The sequence below is a fragment of the Panthera uncia genome, chromosome A2 (assembly GCF_023721935.1).
Source record: "Panthera uncia isolate 11264 chromosome A2, Puncia_PCG_1.0, whole genome shotgun sequence".
NCBI lineage: Eukaryota > Metazoa > Chordata > Mammalia > Carnivora > Felidae > Panthera > Panthera uncia.
In genome coordinates, this window is record NC_064816.1 from 15,055,026 (window position 1) to 15,066,578 (window position 11,553).

At 53.6% G+C, this 11,553-nt stretch overlaps 1 protein-coding gene across 1 annotated transcript in view; it reads right to left on the reverse strand.

The window, feature by feature from the left end:
• The window catches only part of LTF (lactotransferrin), a 30,262-nt gene extending 24,945 nt beyond the window's left edge, over positions 1-5,317 (reverse strand). The window contains exon 1 of the mRNA XM_049640329.1: positions 5,210-5,317. Coding sequence (XP_049496286.1) covers positions 5,210-5,252 — 43 coding nt within the window. The 5' untranslated portion in view covers positions 5,253-5,317. The remainder of the gene's footprint in view (positions 1-5,209) is intronic.
• Between the last annotated feature and the right edge of the window lie 6,236 nt (positions 5,318-11,553).

Here is an 11,553-nt window from a genome sequence, read left to right on the forward strand (position 1 = left end):
ACCTTGCTGATAGGGTCGATGCAATTAGGAAGGAGCCTGGACCAGATTTGCTCACAGCTCTTAACCAACACGTGGTTGCCTGATAAATGGCATCTATGAAAAACTTACAGTTTTTCACCATTAAATTAAAATGGTGAAAGACTGAAGGCTTGCCCCCGGAAGATCAAGTCTCCACTCTCAGGTTTCCTGTGCAACAAAATACTGGAGATTCTAGCCACAATAATAAGAAAATGCAATAGAAGTCATCCAGACCAGAAAGGAAGGAGTAAAACTGTCTTTATTTGCAGATGACACGATCCTCTAGAAAATCCTAAGGAGTGCACAGAATGCTATTAGAACGAATACACAAATATAACAAGGTCACAGGATTCAAGGTCAATATACAAAGAGCAATTATATTTTTGCAGATAAGCCCTGGATGCTCCAAAAATAAAATTAAGAAAATAATTCTATTCGCAAAAACATCAAAAAGAGTTAAATACTTAAGGAAATATTTAACCAAAACATACAAAACTTACACTGAAAATTAAAACTTTGCTGAGAGAAATTAAAGATCTAAATAAATGGAGAAACGTTTATGTGCACGCCTTATGAATTCAATATTGTTAGGATGGTAATTCTCCTTAAACTGAGATAGAGAATCAACACAAACCCTATCACAATTCCAGCAGGCTGGGATGAGGGGGAGGTTTGCAGAAGTTGACAAGCAGATTCTATAATTTATATAAGATAAATAAATTGATGCAAACTAGCCAAAATAATTCTGTATAATTTATATTTACAATTTATTTTTGTATAATTTATATATAATGGTGAAACAATTTTGAAAAAGAACAAACCTCGAGAAATTTTACTTCCTAATTTCAAAATATGCTATAAAGCCAAAGTTATCAAAAGGGTGTGATATTAACATAAAGACAGACATATGGATCAATGAAATAGAATGCTTATATGTACATTCAATTGATTTTAGACAAAGGCACTAAGGCAATTCATTGGCAGAAGGGCAGTCTGTTAACAAAGGGTCCTAGCATAACATATATCCACATACAAAAACGATTAACTTAGAGCCCTACCTCACACCATACACAGAAAGTGGATCATAGAATTTAGTATAAGAGATAAAACAATTAAACTTTTAGAAGGAAACACAGGGAAAAACTTTGCAAGCTTGGGATAGGCAAAGTTTAATCAGCCATGGCACCAATAGCACAGTCCATAAATGCAAAAACTTGATAAAGTGACCTCTCAAAATCCAAAACTTCTGTGTTTCAAAAGTCAGTTAAGAAAATACAAACACAGAGGTGCCTGGGGGGGCGGGGGGGTGCTCAGTCAGTTGAAGCCACTTTGGGAAACAAATTGGCAGCTTCTCAAAATGTTAAACATTTTGACCCAGGAATTCCACTTCTAGATATGTACCCAAAAGAAATAAAAGCATATGTCTGCATAAAGACTCCTGTATGAATATTCACAGCGGCATTATTCAGGAAAGCCACAAAGTGGAGACAGCCTGAAAGTCCAGCCACGGGTGAATGGCTAGACAAAATGCGGTGCATGCACACAACAGAGTATGATTTGGCAGTAAAAAGGAAAGAACCAGCAGTATGCACTACAACATGAATGAGCCTCATTCACGCTAAATGGAAGAAACCAGACACACGACACCACCTGCTGTATGACTCCGTTTGTATGTGAAAGGTCCTAAAAGGCAAATTGATGAAACAGAACGTAACTAGCGATTGGCCGGCTGCTGGGGCGGGAAAGGAGAGTAACTCTAAATGGACATGAAGAATCTTATCAGCGGGGCGGAGATGTACTAAAAAGATTTTACAGTGATGGTTGTGCCCCTTCGTAAAATTCCTAAAAAGCATTGAATTGTAGGGGCGCCTGGGTGGCTCAGTCGGTTAAGCGCCCGACTTCGGCTCAGGTCACGATCTCGCGGTCCGTGAGTTCGAGCCCCGCGTCGGGCTCTGGGCTGACAGCTCAGAGCCTGGAGCCTGCTTCAGATTCTGTGTCTCCCTCTCGTTCTGACCCTCCCCCATTCATGCTCTGTCTCTCTCTATCTCAAAAATAAATAAAAACATTAAAAAAAATTTTAAAAAAAAGCATTGAATTGTACACTCGAAGTAGGTGAATCTTATGATATGTAAAATATAGCTCGATAAAACTATCTCTCTCTCTCTCTCACACACACGTGCACACACGTGATTGCAAAAGCCCCTTTCCCACTTGGATACGCTTTAGAGTGGAACATGCAGCCCTTTGCTACCTCCTGTTCATGAACCATCCCCTGCGCAGTCAGACCCGCCAAGGTATTTGAGGCTCCCTGGGAGGGTGAGGGGAGGAGGGCAGCGGCTCCCAGGCTGAGTCAGCAGGGGCTCAGGGGCATATGCTGCCACACTCCTTCCCCACTGACCGTCGTCCCAGGAAATCCCAAACGATGTAATCGATCCCGAGGCCCTCAGGGAACTGTCCTGCCATACAAATATTAACCTGGTCCTATCCAGCCACTCGTGACCCAGTAACATTTACTGGAAGTCTGTATACACAGCACTGTGTCTCATGTAAGCAGACGGGACAAAATCTCCCCTCCCATCCGGAGAGGAAAAAAAAGTCAAAAAAGAGGAAGCTAAGGATAAGCTAAGGATGCTCGCCCTGTTCTTGCCACAAGGCTAGCCAGTCTATTTAGGCTGGCTAGGTTAGAAGCGGGCTGCAGTGGAGATGGGGTGAGTAAAGGATTTGGGGTCAGAGCGTGGAAAGCCCTCCAAGCTGGTTAGGGGAGGTCTGGTTCCAGAGGGAGTAGAGCTCGCTCATGAAGAGAGTAGAGATAAGGGCTCTGCCTAGAATGGGGGAGGGAGTGGACTAAAAGCCGGGAACCAAGCAGAAAAGCACTGGGAATGGAGAAGGAGCAGGAATAGGGAGCTGGTGTCAGGAATTAGCTTGGTGACGGATGGGATCTGGGGGTGAAGAGGGAGAGCCAAACAGAAGGGCATGCTTCAAGGTGGGGGGAGGGCACGAACAGCAGCAGGAATGGGGAACCCACGAGTAGAGCTCATTTCTCCCTTGGCTGAACTAGGAGACTAAAGGACCACTGAGGGGTTTTCCAAGATCCACAGTCCCAGCCCCCCCAACCCCCCGGGCCCCACGGGCACCCCAACCCCCCCCCCCCCCCCCCCCCCCCCCCCCCCACCAAGAGCTCTCCCCAGCCGGCTCTGAACCCACACACCCCCCCCCTCAAGATGATATGTTCCCCAAAGCAGGTGTAGGGCTGGCCCCTCCTGTATCCCCAACCTAGCATCTGAACTATCTGCCCCTCAGATGCTGCCCCCATGAGCCTGGATGGAAACTTCTTGAAAGTAGGCATCCTGTGATTGCTTCCATGCAGACATGCGGTGTTCTGACCTCAAAGGGCAGGGGCTGGGATGGAGCTACCCTTCTCGGCCCAGCCAGCCTCTGCCAGCCAGCACAGCCATGGAGGCAGGGCAGGAATCCCCCAGGGCAGGTGCCACTCCTTCCGCAGGGGACGACAGGGTTTCAGTGACACTTTAGGATGCTAGCCACCATTCTATTGACTGTAGGACTTAAACTGCAGATTCAGCAGGGGGGAGGGGGTGAAGGGAGGGGGCGAGGCAACCAAAGATTCAAGTGAAAGTGGAACCCAAGGGTGCAACTCTGAGCCAGGATCTGTGGCTGCGACCTGTGACCACATCCAGGAAAGCAAGGTTTCCTGCTTCTCGATCTCTCCCAAGCAGCCCCAACCCTGTGCTGTGCTACCCAGCAAGCCCCAGGTCAGGGGGCAGAAGGGAAGTTGGTCTTGGCAGACCCGATCCTGCCTCAGAGAAGACAGGGATGACAATACCATAGGAAGGAACTTGGAGAAGGGGACCAGAGGTGGGGACAGGGATGGCTTCACAGTCCCTAGGTTTGGGGGCATAAGGTCACTGTGCGCCCTATTAGTCTTTTCCACCCAGGGAGCGCCCAGCTCAGAGGAGGCTGACCTGGGCTGGCAGGGGCCTGGGAATTGGGAGACACCTGTCCTTCTCCCCCGACCCCCCACTTAGTTCCCAGGCACTCATGCCCCTCACAGCTCCGCCCCTCCACTGCCGGAAGCCCCGCCCTCACACATTAACATCACTGATGTCTACAACTGGTGAGTGCCCTCTGTGCACTCCCAGAAATTGTTTCAAATAATTCTCGTCTGGGCACATTGAAAACCAGAAATCAGGGCGAGGGGGGTGCCCCTGGGTGGCTCAGTCAGTTAAGCATCAGACTCTTGAGTTCGGCTCAGGTGATGATCTCACGTTTTGTGAGTTCGAGCCCTCCATTGGGACCCGTGCTGGCAGTGCGGAGCCTCCTTGGGATTCCCTCTCCCTCTCTCTCTCTCTCTCTGCCTCTCTCTCTTCTCTGCCCCTCCCCGACTGGTGCGCGCACTCTTTCTCTTTCAAAATAAATAAACTTTAAAAATAGAACAGAAATCAATCATCTTTCTCGTAGACCCTCTGACAGTGGGGTCCGGTGGCCGTGGGGTGGGTGGGGGTGGGGGGCTGTCTGTGCCACCAGCGCTGCCCTTCCGGGGTGGGAAACGTGCGCACCTTGGCCTGCCGTTGAGCAGCGGGCAGCCAGCCTCCACCTCACAACTGTGTGGGCAGGTGGCTGGACTCGTTTTTTAACTGAAGAAACTGGGGCTCTGTCTTGCCCATGTCGCACAGCCCTGCCGGGGCTGGCTTCTGACTCCCGTCTCCTGTGTGTCTTGGGCAAGTCTCTCATGCTCTCTGGGTCTCATTTTCCTCCCATGCAAAAAGCCTGCAACAGTCCTATGGCTACCAGAGGTCCTGCTGGGACGCAATGGGACAGGGTCCCAGAAGGCTCTTTGGGACGCTTTGCGCAGCTCTGGGAACTCCCGGATCCGCCTGGAGGAGCTCGGCTCTGGCTCCTCCCCAGGCAGGTGGGCGGGGCCCGGCCCCAAGACCCCCAGCACCCCCGCACCCCCGCAGCCTCCCACGCTGCAGGCTCTGGGCGCCCACCCGGCGGGGCGCAGGGACAGAGGGGCACCGATCCCGCGGGGCGCAGGGACACAGGAGCCCATCTCGTGCGACGCGGCCACACGGGCGCCCACCCCGCAGGGCGCGGGGACACGCGCGCCCATCTCGCGGGTTATGGCGACCGCGGCGCCCAGCCGGCGGGCGCACCCCCAAGTCCCTGCACTCACCAAGGGCCCCAAGGAACAGCAGGGCAGGAAAGACTAGCTTCATTCTGGGTTCCGGAGGCGACCGGCGAACGAAGGCTCTGCCACCTGAGCAGTCTCTGCACCCCTTTATCCAGGGCTGGGTGACCTCACGGGGTGTGGCCCGCCCTGTGGCCCAATCGGCACCCCCTGCCCTCCCCCGCTCAACCCCCAACTGGTTCCTCAAGACCAAGAGGGGGGGAGTGGTGAGGGGGAACAGTGGTGGGTGGGGAGAAGGACCAGTGCCAAACCGCTCAGAAAACCCAGCCCACCGCCCCAGTGCCGCTGGTCCCGCCTGCTTACTGGGGTGGTCTTTCCCTCTGTCAGTCTGCAAGCCCTGGGGAGTCGCGGCCCCTGAGTCTGGTCCTTCCTCTGGTCTCAGCGCCTCCTAGAAGGTTGGACACAGAGCCGGGATCCTAAGGGGAATATCTGTGGTCATCTGTGATCATCTGTGATCAGAACTGTGGGACTCGCCTTGCCTTTAGCAGATGGGTCTAAAGCGCCAGGGAGCTGGTCAAGGCAGGGGGACCCCCCGCTCCCCAGCACCCCGGCCAGCAGCCAGCCCACAACTCTGCAGAGGACCCAGCTGCCTGGGGTCAGCGGCCTGGGACAGCTAGAGGAGGTGACAGACGCTGCCCAGAGTCCGACCCCAGCTGCCCACCGGGTCTCTCCTGGCCCCACGGAGAACACAGTACAGCTCCCAGAAACCAGAGCCAACGGTCTCAGAGGAAGTGACCGCCACCCACTGCCCACCGGCTGTCCCCTTGGCCCCTCATTTGCCAGTGAGAAGGCTGTCCTAACTCTTGTTTTATTTTTGTTTTGTTCTGTGGCAGCATGAGGTGGGAGATGGGCACCTCGTTTTTTATTTTATTTTTATTTTTATTTTTTTCGCTTAAATCCAAGTTAGTTAACATATAGGGCAGTAATGGTTTCAGGAGTAGAATTTAGTGATTCATCACTTACATACAACACCCAGTGCCCATCACAAGTACCCTCCTTAATACCCATCGCCCATGTAGCCCATTCCCCACCCACCCCTTCCCCAGCAACCCTGAGTTTGTTCGCTGTATTTAAGAGTCTCTTATGGTTTGCCTCCCTCTCTGTTTTCATCTTATTTTTCCTTCCCGTCTCCTATGTTCACCTGCTTTGTTTCTTAAATTCGACGGATGAGTGAAATCATGTATTTGTCTTTCTCTGGCTGACTTATTTCCCTTAGCATAAAACACTCTAGTTCCATCCACGTTGTTGCAAATGGCAAGATTTCATTCTTTTGGATCGCTGAGTAGTATTCCATCATATATGGATACCACATCTTATCCATTCATCCGTCGATGGACATTTGGGCCCTTTCCACAGTTGGCTATCGTGGGAACCTCATTTTGATAAATCCCCCTTTTTGTCCTCATGCATCAGCGGACCGTATTTCAGGAAGATGTTTTTAAAGTCTAAAGCTAGGATTCTGCTGAGAATGTATCTTGTAAAAATACACCCCCATGATGCACAGCGGCTCACATACAAGGGTCTCCGGGGCAGCACTGTGTGTCATTAACCAAATGGAAGCAAATTAAACGTCCGTGCCTGGGGGGGGGGGTGTCACCGAGTGTGGTGCCACGCATGCTGTGGGACACGCCTGCAGCCTCAGAAAGTTCGGGCCGTCCTGTACGTATCCATGTGAACTCGGCGCCCAGAGATATGAAGTGAAGAAGTAAGGCAGCAGGAGGGAGGGAGATCAGAGGCACCTGGACATTGGCTCTTGCCAGGTCCATCTTGCCAATACATTAGTCTGGAATCTGCTCATCCGGGCAAGTTGCTTTGGGCTGTTTGCTTACGTGGTGCACCAAGGATTTCCTGGAGCCGCCGGGCAGTAGCTAGGGAGGCAGCACTGTGTAGGGTGGGGGTACAGCAGGCTCTCGGCCACGAAGAAGCAGACCTGGCCCGAATCCGTGAGACCCTCAAGGAATCCACGGGCCCCCTCTGCCCCAGGTGTGGAGTCTGGCCAGGCACAGAGTAAGGTCTGATCGGGCACCCTGCTGCCCGGACACGAGAGTGGGGACTGGGGTTCAGCCCTAGAAGCAACACCTGGGTTTGGGGGTGACAGATCCAGGGTCTCCTATGGTTTGGAAACATAGTGTCACAACCTTGAAAGTTGCTTTCATCAATAATTGCAATAAGCCATTTCAAAATTGGTGAAGAAACACGCAATTGACTAATTCTCGAGAGTGCCGAAGCATCTTTGTGCCTCAATCAACAACTCGGCTCTGCCTTTCCATGATTGTAGAAGAATGAAGAAATGTCACATCCCACGTGTCTGTCCCTGAGTGCAAATTCTAAAAAAAGGTGGATTGTGAGATGAGGGGCCCCTAGACCCTCTTATGTCTGCTACAGCATTGGCAGGGACACAGAGAACCTGCGGCCACGACCAGCAGGCTGAGTTTCAGGGATGCCCTCGAGGCAGGACTGGGATCCATTAGGCCACAGGGCAGACTGTTTTATGCTGTGTCTGCAGGGAATGGCCCAGCCCCAGGCCAGGCATGTGCTCAGCTGCACACACGCAGAGCAGGGCTCCATCCACAGAGGAAGCTGATATAAGGGAGGGATCTACCCAAAAGACGACGAGGTTCAACTGATGTATTATCAGCATTCATTCATGCATGTCAGAACTGGTGAGTTCCAGGAGGGACACGGAGAAGAGGGGGCTGTCCTTGCCCTCAGGAGCCCACAGCACAGTCAAGGAGCGGGGGCCAGGCACAGGCACCTGGGAAAAGACCAGGCAGCATAAACAAAGTGAGGGTGGGGACCACCTGGGTGGCTCAGTGGGTTGAGCGTCCGACCCCGGCTCAGGTCATGATCTCGTGGTTCATGAGTTCAAGCCCCCCATCAGGCTCTGTGCTGACAGCTGGGAGCCCGGAACCTGCTTTGGATTCTGTGTTTCCCTCTCCCTCTGCCCCTCCCTCGCTCGCACTCTGTCTCTCTAAAATAAATAAGCATTTTTTTTTTTAATCTTAAAAAAAAAAAAAAAGGTGAGGATGGCAGGAGAAATGACCGACCAGTTCCCGTCACGAGGGTTCCAGAAGAGTTCAAGGAAGAACATTTGACCCGGGTACCTGGAGAAAGGACAGCATTTCTGTAAGGAGAATATTCAGGTGGAGGAAACAGCGGAGTAAAGGCTCGGGAGCGTGAGCACGCCGTGACCAATTAGCTGAGCGCGAGGAACAACGGGAAAATACTCGGGGCTTTCTGGCCGGGAACTCTTCTCGCAAGAAGGATTAGCAAAGTCACCTCCTCTATCCTGAGTGCCACACCACGTGTCTGTCTGCCTCTGAACCACTCCTCTCACAGGGCCTGTAGGTACCGAAACTCGGTGCGTCTGAAACGAAACTCATCCACCCCCTCCAGCCCGGTGTCTTCTCTCGGATTTCCTACCACCCTCCACCAAGCCCTCCAAACAGAGAGCCTCAGAGTGGTCCTCAAATCCTCTGACGAGCTAGCCCTGTATGTGTGATGGGCAGCTGATGATCAATACTGGTTGAATGAATGAGTGAATGAATGGGGAGGAAGGCCAGGAAGTGGGTGAGGGATCCTGTTGGCAGTGTGTCGAGTCTGAAAGACAGCGAGGCCCAGAGCTGGCTATGCCAGGGCCTCCCCAGAGCCAGTGTTCATGGAGTCATTAATTTGCCTGTTTGCCCGGCGTTGAACAGCGGGGCCAGATCGTGCACAGCCTGCAGGGAAGCAGGGGACGGGTTTCCCAATGCTGAGACGGTGGCATGGCGTGAGTATAAGGAGTGCGAAGCCAGGTGGCTGTGGTATAAACCGCTGGGCGGTGGCGGGAGCTGGTGTTTGGCAGGCAGGCGAGGGAAGTCAGCTAACTTCTCCCGCATCCTGGCTTCCTCTCCACCCCTGAAATTCACACGGGGACCCTTGGCCGGGACAAGGACTGGCACAAGGTAAGCCCTTCCCCACAGGCATGCCGTAAGCCCCGCACCTTGCCCTCTATGGAGTCCTCTAGCTTCAAACCCAAGAGGAGCTCTGGGAAGAACCCCCGATCTGGGCAGAACCCACTCTAGATAGAATAGACGAGAGAAAAGGAGTTCTTGAGATAGCTACTCACCCGGGGGCTCCAGCCTGGCCAACAGGAGAGACCCCAGACCAGGGATCCTGCCCCTGCCGATGTGTGAGGTTACCGGCTGGGCAGAGAGCCACCTGTTAAATATTTAGGAATTTCGTGGTGGGTTGTTGGACCATCAGTAGCTTGAAATCATTCATGGTGGGAGGATTTACACCATGGAAACTAGCAAACGCTATGCATCAGGGCATTTTTCCCTCCTGGAGAGCCAGTTCACAGCACATCGCTGCCTGGGTCTGTCCCTGTTTGGAGGCATGCAGTGCCCACGTTAGCGTGGGTATCTGGGGCTGGGGTGCCATCCCAGGAGAGAGACAACATAATAACCCAAAACCCTGAGTCTCCCCTGAGGCCCACAACCAATCCGTCACCCTCAAGGGCCCAGAACTCCCTGAGAGCTCAGGATGCACAAGCCGAGATCCGGGGATACCCCTAGCTCTTGATCTCGGCAGGAAGGAAAACCCACAGGTCCTGAGCCCCTTCTGTGGAGCAGAGGCGCTATCCAGATGCTTCCGCACATCGGCCGGGGATTTTGGTCCTCATCGAAGCACCGTGACCTGCCTCATTAGGCCTGCTTTCCAAATGGGGCGGAATCAGGCAAGGCAACTTGCTCACGGTCACCCAGTTGGTCAGATCTAGAAATCCACCACGGACCCCTGACCCTTATCCAGTGATCCTCTATTGCTATCGACCCTTCCTTTGCTGACCACCCTGAAGGGAGAGCAGAAAGCGAGCAAAACTGAGGATGAGGTGGACAGAGAACCCCCTGCTCGTTGGCCAGTGTGATGGTCATGATTTCCAGAACAAGGCCCTAACGTTCGGCCCCAAGGCGGCCCCCTGCATGTGGCCGAAGGCCCTGGAGAGTCTTCAGGTGTGTCGGTGGGCGGTGGGGGCTGCTATGGGGAGAGAAGCTGAGCTGAAGGGTGGCGGGCAGGAAAATGGTGGCTTTATTAACTAATATGTCTTGTTGCCAAACCTTGCCTAATTTACAAAGAACCCACAGAGACAAAGAGCTTCTGTCTCCTTGGACAGCACTCTTCCTCCTTCTCCTCCTCACCTACCTCCCCTCGTAATCAGGACCCTCCCTTCCTGGGACCCTCCCTGCCCCTCTGGACCCTCCCTTCACAGGGCCAGCACCCCACAGACCTCCTGAGTGCCACTGCACCGTTCTGCCCGATGGTCCGAGGGGCAGTGGAAATTGGCTTTTCCACTTGCAGATTTCCATTCTCCCAGCCAGAATAGAACCCCATGTCCCTGGCAGAAATCCCAACTCCACGAACTCCTAATCACCGTATCCACGGAGATGAGAATGTGCAGCAGGCCAGGCCCAGGGAAAGTCTTCCTGGAAGGTGCCAGTCAAGGGCAGTCTGGAAGGTGGCAGGGGCTGGCCCAGCATCAACCATGCAAATTTCTTCCCAGCAGGAATGAGGTCCCTGCCAGAGAAAGCCCCGGGGAAGGAAGCACCTGAGCCTGAGGCCACCGCAGCCGCCTGTCCCAGGGGGCCGCATTCTGGCGGGAAGGAGAAGGAGCTTGAGCGGGCTCCCGGAGGAGCCAGGAGCCACTGTGGGTCTCCATCCCCCTGGGCAAGGCCGGCGCTGCTCCTCCCCAGCTCCCCGAGGCCGGGAGTGGCCAGCCCCACCTACTCCCAAGTAGATGTCTCTTCCGCACCCCCCCCCCCCATTCACTGCTTCACCGGACAGCCTCTCGGGCCGGCGGGCACAGGGACACAGGGTTAGAAGCACGGGAGAACCGGCTCCACTCTAAATAGCCACCTGGACCCGTGCTAGTCTCGTAACCTGTCTAAGCCTCAGTTTCCCCGCGGGTCAAAGAGGCATAAACATGATACCCACCTCATGAAGTGGGCAGAGTTAAACTCTGGTGTTTGAGATGCTTACGAAATGCTCAGCAGACACTCACGAGCCCCCGATGAGTGGGCTTTGGCTGGGCATGGGCATCTGGGGGGAGCAGGCGGGCAGGGGGAGGTGGCCCCCGGAGCGGAGACCAGGGCAGAGTTATTTTTCCCACATGCCCCTCCTTCTAACAGAGCACGTGGCTGCCCTCAGCTGCCCGCATTTTCTCGAGTGTGGGTCTTACCCCGCCCTCCTCTCCAGCTTCTTCTCCGCGCCCCTGTCTGATCCCGGCCTCTTCCCCTCTCCTCCCTGTGGACCCCGGCTGAGCCTCCTTCTGTCGAGGTGCTTGTAGCACTGAC